Source organism: Prinia subflava, chromosome 6 (genome assembly GCF_021018805.1).
Source record: "Prinia subflava isolate CZ2003 ecotype Zambia chromosome 6, Cam_Psub_1.2, whole genome shotgun sequence".
Lineage (NCBI taxonomy): Eukaryota > Metazoa > Chordata > Aves > Passeriformes > Cisticolidae > Prinia > Prinia subflava.
The window spans coordinates 30,129,517-30,148,345 of NC_086252.1; the positions used below are offsets into that span (position 1 = coordinate 30,129,517).

Consider the following 18,829-nt stretch of genomic DNA (forward strand, 5'->3'; position numbering starts at 1 on the left):
CTAAGTCTCAAATCATTGAAATATGTTAAGCCCTAAATCTTAACAAGGCAATTCTACTAACAAGTAATTTGTTTTCCTAACACCAGGACATCAGTATGAGCTTACTTGCCAGCTACCTGTTTATTGGATGAAATCTCCTTTTTTGTTGATTAAACTTGAAAGTATACAAAGATCAAACAGCAAAGAACATGGTTCCTTAAGGAAGATTTTACATATTCCACATTTTGCATCACTGCTGCCAGAGGGACAAGATCAGGGTGGAACAAGTTGTGTCAGGGGAGATTTAAATTGGGTATCAGGAAAAAGTTCTTCACTCAGAGGGTGGTTGTACACTGGAACAGGCTCCCCAGGGAAGCGGTCATAGCACCAAGCCAGACAGCATTCAAAAAGCATTTGGACAATGCTGTCAGGTACATGGTGTGACTCTGGAGGATGTCCTGTGCAGGGCCAGGGGCTGGACTTGATGATCCTTGTGGGTCCCTTCCAATTCAGGCTATTCAATGATTCTTGGACCCTTTGTACATTCCTGCCTCTGGCCTTTGCCTGTTAGAATAAACCATTTGGAAAAGTAGCATGTGTCACTCTCATGGCCTGCAAAGGCCAGGGGCACAGGTTTCTGCTCCAGGCTTGATGCCCTAGGCCCCTGTAATACAAGCACTGGTGAAAAAACACCTTGGTGTCTTCCGCAGCTTCTTGTAGAGCTGGGGAAGCTGAGACCTGATGCAATAGAAGCTCCTGGAGAGAATGGTCAGACTAGTACCAGTGACCCATCAGCAGCAATGAAGCACCTGGAGCCATCTCCTCTGGCTCCTGGCACACTGGTGAATCACTGGCCACAGGTATTTCTTACAGGGATTTAATAGGTTTATTCACTGTGCAAGCAAAACTTTACTTTTGGCCCCCATATTTTTTTCCAGCTCTAGGTTAAATTGATTTCAACACACTTGATTTCAATAGTCAGCAATTTTCAGTGGTTAGAAAACTGACATAGTAAAAAGCAAAAAAGCCCAAAGGGAGCAGTTCCAGCGCTGTCACAGAAGGAGTGATGGGATGGGTACAGCCTGAGGTTTATGGCTCTACTGAGATACTTGACTCAGATTCATGTTATTTCACACCACCTGCCCTAGAAAAGGTGTTCCTTGGCCACAGTTACCCTACAGTACTTATTGCTCATATGCACACACCGACCCATGGTAAAACTTTAACACTAACCTAACTAACTATGCAAAGAAAGCATTGGAAGATTTGTTTCTCAATCATACAACAAAGTAAGTCAAACCCAGTACATTCAGAGGAGCCAAGGGCTTTTCAAAGTTGGTGGTGCTGCAAAGTAGCAGGGTTATTGTATTAAAGACAAGTCAATCCATACCTGTAATGTCAAGTTCACTGAAGTTCACGTGTTAGAAACCAATGCTAAATCTTCAAAGAGGTTTAGACAAACACAAGCCATTAAGTACAACTGGTTTATTTATTGAAAACTGAGCTAACATAATTCGTTACAAGATTGTCACAGAGTGTAAGAAGGCACAGAAATGTAACACTGAAAAGTCTATGGCTGCATTATCCCTTCCAATTCTTCACCAGCAGTTAGGAAGGCCCTAAGGCTGTGAGAAAGGCTGATACAGTACAAAGGCTCACTATGTAATCTAAAAGAGGATTGCAGTACAGTATTGTGCTTGAGTGTTAATACATTCAGCTGCTCCAAGTGTAAAAAAGCTTCAGGGGGATCAGAAATTGCCAGAGATTGCTTAAATCAAGACAGAATTTAATTTGACACAATTCTTTATTGTTTTTGTTGTCTGTTTTGTTGCAGGTGTTTCTATCCTACATAAAAGCTGAAAGACATGCAGTTGTGGCTGCAATCAAAATACTTACTTAGTAAAAGTGATAAGGTATTCTGGGTAAGCTTGAATGTCATTAAAAATTATGAACATGGATGGCTGGTTCATATTATCAGTTGAACTATCAAACAGATCTACAGAGTTGCTAGAATTTTTTTGTGCTGGAGTAACTGATCCTTTTTTCCCCAGAGAATATTCTCCAACAAGGACTCGGGCCAAGTACATGTACTTCTTCCCATTTGCATCTGGTTTAGAGTAGAGGTCGTTGGCAGAATATTTGGCATTAACAGCGAAGTACGTTCCGTTTCCAAAGTTTGCAGCTGTAGTGAGAAAAGCAAAGGTTTGAGAGTATTTCAGTAGCAGCAATTCCTTATCTGCCACCTTGAGAGCCTGGGAATCTCTGGACAACTCTGCTTTTTATTTGCAATAGGGAGATACAACAAAATAAATAAATATATAAAAATAAATAATTTTGCATACAAGGACTATAACAGCATGGGGAATCAGTCCTAGCCCTATACAGGAAAACAAGAGTTGTTTTGAAAGTTACCGTGCATTCCAGCATAGCTCCGGTTAAATCCATAGTTGTTGATAAAGGTTAATGACTCCTGACTCGTCCCATGAAACAGAAGCCGCTCATTATTTTTGTTGCCATTTTTTTTATCCATTTCACACTTTTTAATTTGGTAGTTTTTCCAGAAATATAGGTTCTGTACCCTTTCAATCTGTGAAGTTTGAAAGTAAGACAGAAAGAAAGTAGGTAGGTTGCTGTCATGAAAAAATTATCCTATCAATCATTCAATCTGTTTCCAAGATTCCCCTCCTAGCTCCAATGCACATACATTAAATGATGAAATAAATTAGTCAAATCCTTCCAAACTTTGCCGTGACATAGAGCAGAACCCAGCCCAAACCATGAGACAAACACTTCCTGGGAAACAATACAGGAGTTTTTCACAGGTTTCCAGGCTGTAGATGTCTGCAGGGCCTGTACAGCACACGTGGCTTATGTGGGCAAAAGATGTGCTCTGCTACAGCAAAAACCATTCCAAGGAAGAGCACTGTCCCCTTGAGCTGAAGAAGTGACTGCTTAAGAACTGCTCCAAATACCCCAAATGCAACATTAAACTGATTAAAGCTGAATAAAGTTAGTGACAGCCAGAAAGACTTGTCCAACTTTAGAAATCCCAGGGACATTTCTTTTTCTGTTATTATCAGTATCCTTCATCGCTTGCCATCAAGTTATTTATGCTCAGAAATGATGACTTGCTTTTACCTTTTCAATTTTGAAAAACTGACAGGACTGCAGAAACCTTTCTTGCACATCCATATACTCTCTGGAGTCTGGTTTTAGTTCCACTATTTTGAGTCGCTCATTTTCCATATGGTCCCACGTTGGAGGGAGCACTGTTGACTTTAGATCTGCAGAAGAAACACGATCAATCATACTCACCCAAATTCCCTGCTTAGAATTAAACACGACCTGCTACAAATCCTTCTAGAAATCCATACATCTTGCTTATGGATGACTCAGAAAGATGTATTCCCTTGTATTGTAAAGGACCATAGTAAATGGAAGAGGGTATGGCTCCAGAACAGAAGTGAGCCTAGATCACTTCTGTGATCACTTAGATCACTTCTAGATCTAGAAGAGATCTAGAACGACAATTGCTACAAAAAAAATTATTGTAACTAAGCTTGTTGAGAACGCATTACTCTCTTTTCAAAATATTTTAAATAGCTGCAAGGCTCTTTTATTTCCCAATTTGGTTTCTTTCTACATTCTCCAGAAAAGCACCTGCCCAAAGCTCCTAACATATATTTTAAATACTCTCATCATTCCCTCCTCCTTTCTCTTACTGGATGTAACCAGGTTTTCACATGGGAACATCTGTCTGTCAAGCTGCTTTTACTTACCTTCAGATTTGTCAACACGTATAATGGGTATCTGTCTTCCTTGGGCATCTACAGCAGTCTTACATTCCATATCCACTGTGTATATTTGCTCACTAATGGTGACTTCAATAGTTTTCTGCTTTCTTTTGTAAGCATTTTCCAACTCCACATTTGTGAGACTGTTGAAGGGCACATAAGAATCCTTTTCAAAATATTTCCATTCAATTGAATTTTGTAAAAGTTTTGCCTCGGTCTCTTTAGCAGCTTTTACCCTGAGGATCATTTTCTGAACAGTTGAAGAAGCCTTCCAGACATCTTTTGTAACCCCTGAAATTTCAATAGAGGTATTCTTCAAATCAAGCTTAATTTTTAACATCTTTTCAAGGTCATCTAGTTTTTCACACTCCTCTTCACCAAAATGAGAGATAGATTCATCTACAATTTCTGTGTCAGAGTGTTCTTTTGAAATTTCTCTTCTCAGCCACTTTTCAGCTTCTTCCACTTTGTTTTTATTTTCACCACAAATCTGCACAACAGCCAGGTCGATTTTCTTTTCCGAAACCACTTTGGTTTTTTCCTTTGGGGAATGTTTCTCAGAGCTCCAGAGTGCTACATTGAAATACATAAACATTGTCATTAATATTAATCTTTATTAGCTGGTGCTAAACAGATTGATCTATAACCTGTATTTAAGTGACATCTTTTTACCTCTACTCATGTGATATGCCTTAGAAACAAATGCTTTGATTCGTGTTGCAGTGGACTTTTCTCTTTTCTGCATGCTTGCTTGGAACACACTCATCAGATGTGGCTGAAAGATGACAACTTTAATAGTTTTCACAGACGTATCAGAATTCCTTTTTGCAAAATCTGTTACTGCATCTATCATGCTGTCAGCCACCTCAGCTGGATTGCGGCGTGCCTCTCCTGAAAAAAGTTGCAGATATTTTGCTCTAAGAAGGGTTAATAACTGTTACAGATGATTAAAGCATCTTTAAAAGAACAGCTATGAACATACCCACAACCACCTGGATCATAAACAGGTTGAGAATAACGTCAGGCTGGCAATTAAGAAAGGTTTCTGTTTATCAGGAAAAGAAAGTTGGGGACCACTTTTCCAGCAAGGAAAAAATGGGAGTTTCCTTTTACTGGCTTCTCAACCAATCAGGTTATGATGTGTGTGATATGGCTTGGGTAACTAACAGACCACAGGCCTGCTGCTCAGTGGCCCAGTAGTCCATTCCTTGCTCAAAATGCAAGCCTAGTTTTATTCTTGCAAGAGGTTCCCACGCACATGGGGTGCAGTTCTGGATTCTCCAACTCCAGGGATTTCTACCATAGCTAACTGAAAATAACAAGAGAAGAAAGAGGGACAATCTGGGCTTTTTGACAGGTTCATGTTCCATCTGTATGAACCCTACTTGTGCAGCTGCTGGACACAGTTCCATCATCTACTGATTTCAGCAATGGAGTGGGTCCCTGGCTATTCTCTCATGAGCTGCCCACACATACCAGGCTGCAGGTTCTTCAGCAAGCACACACATACCTTTGAATCCTGTTAGCAAGGAAGTGCTGGCTTTAGAAAACTCATGCTCTTTATGTACTAGATCACTGTAAGGAGTAAAGCTTTCTAGCTTTCATAAGCCTCTATTTAAAGATTGCATATTTCCAAACAAATTTTCACCAAATAATAACCTCTCCAGATAAATCAAACTCATCAGCTGAGCCCTGAGATCAGCAGAATCACATGCACTGAACCCTTTTCAGAAAAGGGAGACACAGACCTGTTCCAATTGCTGGGAAGGCGACAGAGGTGTACTGCTGCAGATGACACTCCTGGAGCACCTGGGAAACCAGGGACCTGATATCCTCGTGGTTAACCACATGAATTATTTTTTTGCATGGCAGGTTTCCTGCCTGGGTGATGATGTATTTGTTGACATTTTGCTGAGCTGAAACATAAGTAGGAGAAAATAATCAACAATTAGGCCCAATATAGATGGGTACTAGTCTAGTCCTCATTAGGAAATATTAAATGGTGACAAATATGCCCCAGGATAAGCTTTGTGTCTCCTGCCATAAAGTGAGCAGTCACTTCACTCAATTTTCATTTCCAAGGCACATGAACTTATTTTATTTTTGTAAAATGTTTGCCTCCTTTGGCAAATAAATTTAGTGTGTGCCTTTATTTGTCAGGTTTGCTCAGTAAACTTGGAGAACTTCATGTAGAATGGCAGTCTGCCTTCTCACACACACACACAAATATGCCACCTACCTGCAGGCCACCTAGCCCAAATTACCCTCTTGGCCTGTGCAAGAGAAGCTTATTTACCTTGGATCTCTTCCACATAATTCTTTTCCTTTGGTTGCTCTTCCAAGCTGACCTGCACACCTGCATATTTCTCACTTCCCTTATTTTCTGGCATTTTAAACCACATACTCATCCATCTATACTCCTCTTTCATTATACTTGCTGTCCAGCAGCTGTATTTGGCCTACAAATAAATGCCTCTTCTGAGGCAGGAACCCAGCTTCACACAAAAGCAGTCATCCAGAAGATGTGCTAGTGAGTTACTAATTAAGCCAACAGCAAACTTGTTTCCAGTGAGAGATGGTTTATCTATTAACATTTTTGCCAGCATCACTCCTTGCTTATAGCTCTGTTTGATGTAGACTCTGTTTTTATCATGGAAATCTTCACAGGAATAAGAAGATGCAATAACTAATAGGTTTGGATCTTTATGTATGCTTAGAAGCTGTCTCCTCTTGAAGATTATTCTTTTCCTTCCCTCGTTATATGTTTTATAAGTATCACATTAACTGATTAAAAACTAGTTGCTGTAACACAGTGCGTAATACAGATGGACCTACAGTAGTCAGTACTGAGAAAGTATTCCAAGAGATTCCCTGCCATGCATTAACACCTTTGGAAAAGTCAGAAATGTTGTACCATACCTAGCACAGCACACTCGAATTCAACTGCTTTTCCAGCACCATTCAGAATTGCTCTGGAAACACCTTAAATGAGAAGAGCAACATGAATCCACTGTTACTGCTGTTAAAGTCTTATCTGAGGCAAAACTGTATGCATCATCACATCTAAAACACCTCGATTCTGATATCATTACAGATTATAAATTAAAAACACCATAGCAAAAATTTTAGCCTTATATGCTTTCCAATTCAAACTGAAGTTTTGAGTACCTAACAAGTTTCACTAAGGTAAAAACGCCATTGAGGTTTGTCTCCTCCTTTAGTCTGTGATGTGTTCTATAAAAAGATTTTATATATATATATATATATATATATATATATTAGTTTCCCTTTCCCTTTCTGCAAGGGAGTCTTAAACATGCCATCCTGTAACATAGATTAACAAATGAATAAAGCTTCAGACACTTCCTAATTGAACTTTTGTACCCTAAGAAGCAAAACAGAAACTACACTGTGAAATAAATAAGAGTTTAAAGCATTGAAGAAAAATACTTGTTCCTCTTCTTTTCCAGCCCTTCCAAGCACACATACTTTTTTCACACATAATAGTAATTAAAATACCTATTTTGAGGTTGAAGGTTTGGTTTGTTATGTTTACAATGGCATCTACCTCCTCCTTGGTAATATCGCCTTCCTCCACCCGGAACACCACGGAGCCAATGGTCATTTCAGACACATTGTGTGCTGAGGTTGAGGAGCTAGCAGAAAAAGCTGCAGGGAAAGAAATACAGACCCTTAGCAGAAGGGAGTGTTGATGTAAAAGATAAGGGACTTTTTCTTGGGTACAATGCCTACAGAGACCACAGTTTGGCTACAGACTCAGCCTGTGAAAAGGATTGCCTGCCATGCTAACTGAAATTATTCCTTCTCACAGGAGTCTGTACTCAACCTGCACTCATTCCCGTCATTTCTGTCATGGCAGGATGGCAGGGAAAATGTTTTGCTGCACACCTGATATGCAGACACTACTTAGTGATGTTTTACCATTGCAAAACTCCAATGTAAAAGAGCAGCAAACTTGCCAAGTCTCACTCTCTTGCTCCTGTGTGTCACAGAATTTCCAGGCAGGTTCTCTACCTCTTGAAAAGATGGAACTTTTTACCCATGTCTTATTTGTAAAATCGTAATTAAGTTTTCAATATGTAACTCATTTTTCTACAGGCAGCAGTTCCATTAAGATGGATAATTGGTTCTGCTATTCATCTGAACATGTAAAAGATTTAAGAGTATTTCAAAGACTACTTTAACACACATAACCAGGACCTCACCTGCCTTCCCAGGACAGAGGAAGACACTGACTTGTTCACAGTTTAATCAACTGTAGCAATAAAAGAAAAAGCACTACTTATGCCCTTGACACCTTATGGCTTCTGCTGTTCCAATTTGCAGGGGCGCTATCCAGATAAGGAATCACAGGAACACTTTTTTTCTTAGCATCTCTAACACTATTTTGGACACTTGGCCTGAAAATACTGCCTTTACAGCAGCCACTCAGACTTTGGGAATGACATGCTCACCAAGAAAGTACTAAATATCCATAATGAATGCATTCCCTGGAATACTTGAAAAAAAAATCAGTAGGCAGCTTCTGTGAATAAATCTTACCTGTGCTTGGGCTGGCGTCATTTGGAGAAGGCTTCTGCACTTTGACAGCTATAGACCTGTTTTCAAGTTCACCTGAAAATTCCTAGAGAATGCAATTACAATCAATCCCTGCAGAAGTCTTTACACAGTAGAAATAAAGGTTTGAAAAGCAAAGCTAAAAAACATTTGGAAAGAGCTAAATGCAAATTACTTCATGTCATCTGCCACAATGCTGCTGGGAAAGTCCTGACAGATGTTGTTCTTGGAGAGCAAGGCTATTCAGTGCGAGCAAGACACAGAATCACAAATAACTGAGAGCCCTAGTCACCATTCCATAGGGATACAGCAGCAGAAGGCATCCTTGCAGAGAGTGAGTGGCTCACACAGCTCAGCTCTTACAGGTAATGCCACCCTTCTCTATGCACAATAGCTCAGGCTTTGATGCAGTAGCCTTCAAGTTTAGCCTTTCAAAATGTATTAGCTCTTGCACAAAGTACAGAAGGCAACAGATTAGAAACACTTATCTGGACATCAATTCACAGCGTGTCTGCTCTCTTTCAGTGTGAAATGAGGAACTTGAGTGTGAATATAGAAAATTTATGCTAATGGGACACTGAAGGAGGGGAATGGAAAATACTTCTGTATTTCTGCTGGACAAGTTTACCAGCACAGCAATCCTAGCAGAATGATTCCTCCTAAAAAGACACCAGCACTCCATTAAAATTTTTTTCCAAGGCTGCGGGCACTGAAGCAGGAGTTGCAGCAAACTTGTCTGGCCTACAGACTGAAGAATTAGGTGAGTTCATGAGATAAAGAGCAATTACACTTTTGTATGTATTATTCCCAGGAAACAGAAAAGGATGGGAAGGGAGCAAGACTGTACTCGATATGTGGGTAACCACAGGAGATAGAATCAAAAAGAGAACTTTCTGTATAGGTGAGAGAGACTGTCAGCAAACCTTTTTCTTTAGTATAAAAACAAGAACCTTGCGGATTCTTTCAAGATCAGACAGCCAAGTATCATGAGACAGACTCAGATATAATATACAATAGAGAGAGGAAACCACAGTAACTAACCTGAATATTAGCTGTGTCTTTTGTGTGCAACAGAAAGTGAACTTCTTCAAGAGAATTTACTCTGTTTTTACTACTGAATTCAAATACTTTGTCAAACAATAATTTAGCAACAACAGATCTTGGGAATTCTAAATTTCCTGTCCCAATTGCTGGAAAAGTAATTGATTTCAAAGCCAGTTCTTCAGCAATCTCCAGGCATTTTGTGATTATGTCACCCAAGACCTGTAAAACACAATTGTTTTTTCAATTACTGGAGGTAATTTTTTCCCAGATTGTGTAATGTAACACTTGCCCTTTCAGCTATCTCTTGGTATTAAAATACAACCAATTCCATACACAAGGATTCACAAGGAATTTCTTAGTCAACAAAGGATCGGCCTACAGTCAAAAAAGAATGAGTGAAACTCTCTCATCTTCTATGACACTGTCCCTCATTTCAAAGGAACAGTGGCATTAAACACACTATGAATAAACTCAAATAAAAGCCCTATTACCTTTGAAGGTGCGTTTTTCTGGGACCACGCAGGTACCACAGCATGAAGCACAACATTGCAAGGCAGATTGTAGCCTTTAGTTTTCAACACAGATCCATCCTCAGCTGTTCTTCCTCCACCTTCTTTTTTCAAGTCTGCCTGAAGCATTGGCCCTGCCTTGCTCAGCAAAGCTCTACCGAGTGGCCCCTTGTCAAGCTGGAGATCTCTGCCAACACTGACAACAACAATGGATGTCTGAAAAACACACAAGCAAAACCTCCAGCTTGTAAGTATCAAACTTAAATTTTGCATTGGACAATCAAATACAGCCTGCCTGGTGGTTTACAAAGTAAATTTTTGGGACAGCAACCAGAGTGAACAAAGTTTTGGAATAAACCAGAAATTATGCTCAATCCTAATAGCATGAGCCTGCTCAAAGAAACACAAAACTGAGTTAACAATTAAATTAATTTCTGCTTAATGGGAGAAACATAACAATTCTGCATTCCTCATTTATTCATTCTACTTCCATTTGAAAAACATTTGTGCAAGTTTGTTCTCAAAGAGAGGCTTGCAGACCAAAATCTGCAAGGCAAGGCCTTCCATGCATGGCTGGTTTAGGGGGACAAGCAGACACTGAAGAAAAAGAAGACTGGGGGTAATCTAAGGAGAAAGAAGTGAGAAAAACAGTAACTTATGAATGAGAGAAATACAAAGGGCACTGAACATTGTGTCACACCCTATGTTCAGCTCCTCAAGAAGGGCTCCTATACACATTTTAACATATATTCTGCCCTGGCCAACTGGACAAGCTGCATGCACAAGCTGTGGAAGGCAACCATTCCTCAGAGGTTTGTAGGCCATTGCAGGAAGGGTCCTGGATGGAGTTGCTTCCAGGATTGGCAATCCCAGTAAAGTATCTATCATCCAGCTAACAGAAATTCAGTGCAGGAGGCAATTAGAAATCAATTAATGACACTGGCTCTCCACAGGAAGTGCAATACCAACTGCATGTTTCATGCCAGTGTTCACTAATAACATTGGTTTCACATTTTTAAGTTTTAAAAAAAGACACTTGATATTTCAATAGGAGATAATTTAGAACACTTACTGTAGCATCTTCAATGCTCCCTGTTTGCACCACAATGTTAAGGCCTTCCTGAGTTGTTATGGATGGGAAGTTCTTCGTATGCTTACAAGTTTTCCTCTGCTGAGGAACTGGACTGACACGATACGGTGACCTGTAGGAAGGTGAATCTGAAAACACTTCTCTAAATGCCTTGCGGAAGGCCTGAATGTTATCCTGTGAAAAACCCACAAGACGAACCTCCTTCAAGCTGCTGTTCTCCTTGGATTCTTCCAAGGTCTCCTTGATGGAGGATACAATTGAATAAGTACACAGTTCCAGTGGGAAGCCAAAAATCCCTCCACTTATAGCAGGCAGAGCTATGGAACGATGCTTGTGTGTTTCAGCTAGCTGTAAACAATTTTTCACTGTCTTCCTCAACAAGTCCACACACATTTCTGATTTCTCCTTGCTCCACCTGGGCCCCACGGCATGGATGACGTTCTTGCAGGGCAGTTTCCCGGCGCACGTGATCACCGCGCAGCCGGGCTCCAAATTCCCGTTCCTTCTCACCAGCTCATCACACTCCTCCTGCAGTGCTGGGCCAGCTGCTCTTGACAGGGCAGCAGCAAGGCCACCAATGTGTTTTAGGTCTTCATTAGATGCATTCACCACAACATCAACAGGATGAGTGCACAAGTCAGCTTTATAAAGCGCTATTACGGTTTCACCCATGGTCACCTGCATATAGAGCTTGCCTCTGTTACCGTGTTCTTTCTGTTCTTGCAGCTGCTCTTCTGGCTGCTCTTCCAGTAGGACTAAACAGTTGAATATTTGTTTCATATGGGCGGCCAAAAGGGGTTCTTGTTCTTTTATATAAGCCTTGGCTCCTGGCAAGTCAATTACCACAAGCTTAAAATGGAGGCCAGACAGAATTTGCTCAACTAACTTCACTCCCTCCAGCACTTTTGTCTTCGGCCCAGTCAAGGATATAACTCCACAGTTTTTCTGTGTGCTAAAGTCAATTTTCACACCTTTTTTTTGTAAGGCAGCCCAGTCATCGACTTTCTCCTTCTCAAAAAACTTTACGAGTGCCATTGCCTTTTTTTCAATGACCTTTTGCATTTGTGTGTTTTCATCTACAAAGGTGTAAAGTTCCTCAAAGGCTTTTGCTACTGCTTCAGAAAGACCAGCAATCATGATCTGAGTCTCTGCCTGCGTGACTGCTACAGCTCCATTACAGCAGTTTTTCTTGGCTAGCATCTGCCATTCCTCCTTCTGGAGGATTGACTCATCCTCCAAAGCAATACTTTTGTAGTCCAGTTCTTTCTTTACTTCTTCCTCTGCTTTAAGCAGGTCTTCAGGAGTGTTCCCTTTCAGGATGATCTCTCCTGCAGCAAGCTCATAAAAGGCACTAATTTGTTTTGATATAAACAGGCTCTGTGACAGGGTTTCATTATCAATATGCTGCAAAAACTGAAAAATGTAAGGGTGGATATTAATTGTTTTCTTTGCCATTTTGTGTACATGATCAAGTATTTCTCCTTTTACTTTATAAACTTCCTCAGGCACTCCAGATAGGTTAATGCTCTTCTGCAAATAATCATAAGTTATTTGCAGGTCTGGGAACTCTGTATGAAATTTTTCAACAAGACCAGTATCCTGTAAAAGTCCATATTCCCCTGGACTCACTGTCTTGACTTCCAATTCAGTTCTTAGCTTCTCTCTTTCAATTTCTCTGGTGGCCTTTTTGATCAGAAGCCACAGTTCTTGTTCAACCTTCTTCACAACTTCTTTTTCACCTACTAGAATGTGTAAATCCTCGGAAATATGTGGGATCATCAGAACTTCATCATGGGGAAAGCTGTTCCTAATGGCTTCCCACACTTCTGTGCTTACTTGACATTGAATTGCTTCGTATTTTGATATGATGTTTGAAAATGCTGTGGAAACATTTTCTTTCCATGCCTTGACCAATCGAGATACTGATCTCTTCCGCTCAGAAAAAATAGCTGAAGGATGCAAAGTAACTTTTGGATCTGCACAGTGGGAGTCAGGCCACACTGGCACACAATTACACTTTGCCATTTCATGATCTATTGCCTCAATTAAGGTACTATTTCTTTGCAAATAATTCCAGATATAGGGATCCAGAGGCAATGTAACTGGATCTGGCTTCTTTATCTGTGGCCCTTCCTTTCCATATAGAGCTGTTTCCAGTGAGGTGTAGTAAGGATAGACAAAGATTGGTGTTTTGTTGAGTGAATGCTCCTTTGCCAGGATATTTGTTACATCTAAAACAAACAAACAACCCCCCCAAGTTATTAATGTCAGCACTTAGGAGCTTCTTTTTTTTTTTATTGTTTGGAGGTTTTTAAACTATATTTTCTGTATAATAATGTTTGTCATTTTTAAAAACATTTTTAGATTAATTTCCTCCCCTTCCCAGACAGAAATAATTCCAAATTGTTTAAGAATTAGTTATTTTAAATGCCAGAAACTAAGTTGAAGAGAGACAGTCAAGCACAACAGCATCCAGCTCTGGGAGGAGATGTGCATAATCTCTGCTCCCATTTCTCTTATATGCTGTACTTGAAGTGCCCAGCTCCACAGTTGTTTGGGCTATTACTCAGCTCCTCTGTTTTCCCCCAAAAGACAATCTCTTTCCTTCAACTCCTCTTCATCCCTTCTCTTCACTGCAATGCCTCCAGCTTCTCCCTTGTCCTACACTTTCTGCAGTCACTCATCTTTCTGCCACTGGCTGGACAACCCATAGCATCTGCTCTCCAGCCAAAGATCTGCCTAAGAAATTGTCCTGAGATGAGCCAGACAGGACATGTTGCTGTGGTCAAGATGGCACGTGGGGGGAAGTCCCCTGTGCCCACAGAGCTGTGAACTCTTCATGGAACCCAAACTGCAACCTGAACGCTGTAAGGATCAAGGCCTGGGTGAAATAAACTGTCTAGAAATGAAAAAATTCTATGCCTTATGCCCAGCTGGTCCAAAAGTGAAGCTTGCACTCCAGTTAGCATGAAACCTGCAGCTATAGCACCAGATCTGCCATTTTACAAGGGCAAAGGAGGCATTTCTCTAGAAAATCCACATTTTGGTCTTTAAATGAGAGGTTCTCAAAGAAACAAGGGCTCTGCATTTCTGCATTACCTTTTTGGTCACCAAATGTAATGATAGCTGCATCTTCATCAGGCAGCTGCTGAACATCCACTGTTTGAGCACCTCCGTACTTCTCATTTTCAAAGTAGACGGTGATGTAGTGACTGGGGGTGTTGGGTGGGATATTTTCAGCCCGAACACTTTTTGTTTGCTCCAGGCACCGTGCAGTAATGTTTTGTTTCCTTGCTCTGGGGTTTTCATTAAGCTTTTTAGCAAATTCCTCTGCATCTAGAAAGAGAAAGGAGAAGAAAAAATAAGAGATCAAACTCGGAATTTGTTTTTCTACCATGATGTTAGCAGACTATCACTGTGTGCACTGATCAAAGCACTGAATTACAAAACCAGCTCAGAGCTGCCCACAAAGCTACTTCTTTCCACATATTCAGTATCTGCCACTTACTATTCTCCTCATGGTTGATCGCTATTGTTGACTACAATGACTGCAGCCAGAATTTGCCACTAGTTTTCCTACTGACTCTCACTGGGTTTCTTTAAGCCCAGCAGAAAACAAGATCAGGTTCATTTCTGGGCTACAGCTTTGTACACAACTAAGAAGACACAAGTTAACAGTTGAAATTCTCTCAGTTTTATGATAAATACATTATCATTTTGGCTATTTCTTCCCTGTTATCCTCACAATAAAAGACAGTCAGATCACTTTTCCATCTGTCAAGGAAAAACAATTAAGTTTCTTAAAGATATACTTATTTCCTAAAGGCTACTCCAAAAATTTAGGACTGGAGCATAATTTGAGAGACAAATAATTTGTAAGGCAGAAAAACCTGCATCTTCTCTTAAGGACAGTTTTTGGCAAGGACAGCTTTTACCATCCATTTGTTCTCAGACCAAGTACATCCTTCATTGCTTGTTTTAAGTTATAGTTTGGTTTTAGTCCTACCTGTTGTGTTTTCTATCCAAACCAGAGCTAGCTCCCTTTCTCACTTGCACTGGCCTCTATACCTCACAGATAAAGGTTATGGCATTAACTTTAATAGAGTAAATCCTCCTTTAAAAGGACATAATATCACATCAAACCTTAAAAATATGAGAGAAAATACTTCCAGCTTAATCTCACTCACACACATGCATGCAAACATGTAGCTAACAAGAAAGAGCTTCAACTTTGACTCCTTTTTACCAGTATTTCCAGTAAAAGTGACCACAGCAGCACATAACTCGGGTATCATTTCCACACTGAAGTCACCATCATCCTCTGACAAGCCACTGATATTCTCTACCAGCATAATTAACATGCAATCTTTTGTTGTCTCTTTCACATTTTCCAGCACAACTGCTGTGGGCAGCAGGGATCCTTCAGAGTTCTCCACTTTGCAAGACTCCTGGGAAGTCTCCACTTGCCACGGCTTCACAACCAGATCGATTTTACTTAAGCGATGCTTTCTTTGCAAAACTTCTTGGGCATCTGGTCCCACAGAAAAACAGAGATGTCACAGCAGACTAGCATGTTAAAAAATAACAGTAATACACCATTTCTGCTTGGAGCAATGCCCAAGAGAGAGCCTCTCTTGGAGGATCTCTTGCATGAGCAAAGGTCTATTTTTAAAAGGGAGCTTAAGGAGTGTAATACCCATAACATACCTTGCTCATCCTGAAAGGTGATGATCACTTGCTGGTCCTTTTTGACACAGGACTCAATGGGCCCCCCACCAGATTTTTTTTTATTTTCAAAGTACATTTCCAAAATCTCATCTTCTATTTCCTCCCCAAAGGCAGTCGTTACTACTACAGCAGAATTCTTAGAGGTTGCTTTCTCTGCTTCCAATTTCTCACATGGTTCTGAAATAAATAATCACACTCTAATGCCTTAGGCAAAAGTTAAGAAAAAAAACAAGCTTCATAGCTTCTGAACTTTCACACCACTTTTTGTTCAGATCACACTGAAGGTCAGGCAAGAGAACAGGGTAAGAATCCCAAACAAGTTAAGCATATCACTAGCAGGAGTTGCTGTATCAACATGTAGGGAGGAAATGTTTCTGTTCATCACCAGACGACGACAGCAGAAATAAAAGACACAAAAGCTTCTTCACAAACACACAATGAGGGGAACCAGTGCTCCCCATCCACAGTTCCAGACATTGCTGTGGGTCACCTGGGGTCTATTCCTGCTGACTGCCACAGCTGCTCAGGTGTACCTGGGGTACACAGCTCCCAATGCTCCTGCACAAGGTTGCCCCAGCAAGGCTGGCAGCAGCTGGGAAGGTCTGGGTAGCCAGAACAAAGGCCAGCATCCACTGCTGTCCCCTAAAGAACTGACCTGTCTGAGGCAGCCAGTGAAGTGGGGGCTCCAAAGGGACTCACAGAAAGAAAGAAATACATTTATTTCTTTTGGTCTGGGATCACAATTCCTACACTGTATTAGACACAAGCCACAAGGGTGACCAGGGCACTGCTGCAGCAGAAAGGTCCAGAAAACCAAAGGAGCAAGAATACAATGGTGGTCACCACTGGGCATGTGACACACATGTGACACGTACCTGTCTTCTCCTGCTGAGAACACACAGGAGTTTCCTTATCCTGGCAGATCGGAAGAGACACCTGGAGTTCATTAACTAGAGATAAATGACAAATAGTTTCTCAGTTGCTGGGTACTTCAAGAATAAAACAAACACATTAATGTACACCCAGGAGCTAACACAGCTTGAATTAAGTTTCATTTGACACTGTCAGAATGACAGGCTTCCACAGATTCCTCTTTTTAAACCATATATTGACTTGGTTACAGGAATACTCTGAGCTCAAGAACCCTCGGGCATAATATTAGCACAGAGTCATGCTGCATGAAGCACCACGAGCAGGTCCTGCCACACACTACAGCACTTTCCTCGCACAAAAAGCTGCACTCAACATGAGAAGTGCTGAGGACATCCGCCCTTAGAAGTGCCCTTGAAACCTGAGACCTCTGGCAGAGCCTCTGTCCGGATGCGTTTGATTCAGCACGATTGTTCAACTTCCTAGTTTAGAACAAGAGGAAATGCAGCTACAGCAGAAAACGAAAAGCAATGGTAAGATTGACCAAACTGCTTTTCCAGCCTGCGCCCTCAGCCCTCACTTGCGCAATCACCCCGCTGTGCACAAGCAGGTACTTTGAAAGCAGCGCTCAGTGAGCTGTATTAGCTCTGTGTATATGGATTTGTGTGCGTATTGATCAGTGCTACGTGTGTGTATTAGCCAGATGTGTATCGAGTAGCTGTGCATGTACTGATTAGCTCTGTGTGTGTGTGTCTATTAGCCGTGATAGCGTGGTCGGTCTGTCGGGTATCTGGGATATAGCTCAGGGGCTGCACTTTAGGAATTACATCGTGTTTGGGATTCGGGAAGTGAAAGGGAGCGCTGGGGAGGAGAAGCAAAAGTGCTACAGAGCCGTTCGCCCGGCCCAGCCAAGCGGGCGGCTCCGCCCGCTTCCCCGTCCCCGCTCCTTCTCAGGGCTCCCGGGGCCCGTGCCTAGCCTGCCCCGGAGCCCCCTGCCGCTCCTGCCGCAGCTCCTACCTGGCGCCTCGGTGCCGCCGGCCGGTCCCGCGTCCTGCAAGGGAACGAGAGGAGAGCGATCACCCGCGGTCCGTCTCCCCCGCCCGCCCGGACCCCCGCCCGCCTCACCGCGCCCGCCTCACCTGCGCGGGGCCGCCGTCCGCGGGCAGCGCGGTGACCTGCAGCGACAGCCGCTCTCGGGACCCCCACACCAGCTCGTGGAGCGGCCGGCGCAGCACCCGCTCCCTCACTGCCAACACAACAGGCACCGGTCAGGGGGATGCGGCCGCCCCCCGCCCGTCTGAGCCGCGGGCATGGCCATCAGCACCCCCCGCCCCGGCCCGGCCGCTCACCCTCGGGGCAGGCAAAGCAAAGGAGGATGTGCCCGGTCCCGGTGTCGGTCCCGGTCCGCAGCTCGCACTCGCCGCCGCCCGAGCGCTTCTGGCTCTGGAAGTAGCAGAGCAGCTTCTTCCTGAGCGCGGGCGACGGCTCGGCGGGGCCCCAGTCCCCTCGCACCAGCAGCGGGAAGGAGCACGGGCGCTGCCCGTCCATGGCCGCCCCACCGCTCCTCTCCCCGCCGCTTTCAGTTTCACTTCTCGGCGGCGAAAGCCGAGGTGCCCGAGGCTCCGCCCAATGCCGGGAACAGACCTCCTCCTCCGGGCCCATCGGGGCGGCCGGAGCCCCGGGCCCCGCCGCGCCTCCTCCACAGGGCGCGGCTCCTCACCGCCCTCGGGGCGCGCCCGGGCTGCACAGCCCCCCCCGTGCCTCCACACGAACCAAATGTCACAGCGTTTTCAGCCTCTGAACTTATAATGATTAACCACCGGCTAACACTCGCTCTCCCTGCCTTAGCCTTTCAAATGAAGTCACGATGCAAAGTAAAATTACCATTTTCATCAATTCTTTGCCAGAGGTGCTTCCACAACAATGTAAGGTTGCAATGCGTGTTTACTTCAGACTAACTTGTCAGCTAGCTGTGAGGTTTTCAACTGAGTGCTCAGGACTTTCCCTTGCAAAAGTTAGTTTTTAGCTATTTTGTGCTGTATATTTTACCCTTGTGGCCAAATATGGGACACTAAAATAGCAGATAAATAAAGTTTCCCCCCCAAACTTCACTGAACATTCATTGAAGAAATGGATAAATAACTAAATGTCATTAAAAACTATAAGCATCCAGCTAGAGTGTTTGTATTTTACTGCATGGAAAAGGGAAGGGGGACATGGAATAATGTAAAATATTT

At 42.6% G+C, this 18,829-nt stretch overlaps 1 protein-coding gene across 1 annotated transcript; it reads right to left on the bottom strand.

Annotated features, from left to right (window-relative positions):
* Positions 1-1,449: 1,449 nt before the first annotated feature.
* Positions 1,450-18,684, bottom strand: LOC134552326 (protein mono-ADP-ribosyltransferase PARP14-like). The gene is made up of 19 exons (XM_063400909.1): positions 17,942-18,684; positions 17,732-17,838; positions 17,610-17,643; positions 16,598-16,672; positions 15,702-15,899; positions 15,241-15,525; positions 14,094-14,330; positions 10,977-13,225; positions 9,887-10,120; positions 9,393-9,614; positions 8,337-8,418; positions 7,293-7,442; positions 6,693-6,755; positions 5,522-5,689; positions 4,446-4,664; positions 3,759-4,346; positions 3,118-3,263; positions 2,392-2,566; positions 1,450-2,161 (listed from the first exon to the last, which is right to left on the bottom strand). Exons 1-19 carry the CDS (start codon positions 18,252-18,254, stop codon positions 1,872-1,874), a joined length of 5,835 nt encoding a protein of 1,944 aa, XP_063256979.1. The 5' UTR covers positions 18,255-18,684; the 3' UTR covers positions 1,450-1,871.
* Between the last annotated feature and the right edge of the window lie 145 nt (positions 18,685-18,829).

Excerpts from the sequence above, each read along its gene's own strand:
- LOC134552326 (XM_063400909.1), bottom strand. The coding sequence starts at position 18,254 with ATGGGCCCGGAGGAGGAGGTCTGTTCCCGGCATTGGGCGGAGCCTCGG. Across the intron at positions 6,756-7,292 it reads AACCTTCAACCTCAAAATAG|GTGTTTCCAGAGCAATTCTG; the intron begins GTATTTTAATTA and ends TTCTCATTTAAG. Across the intron at positions 5,690-6,692 it reads ATTCGAGTGTGCTGTGCTAG|CTCAGCAAAATGTCAACAAA; the intron begins GTATGGTACAAC and ends CTTATGTTTCAG.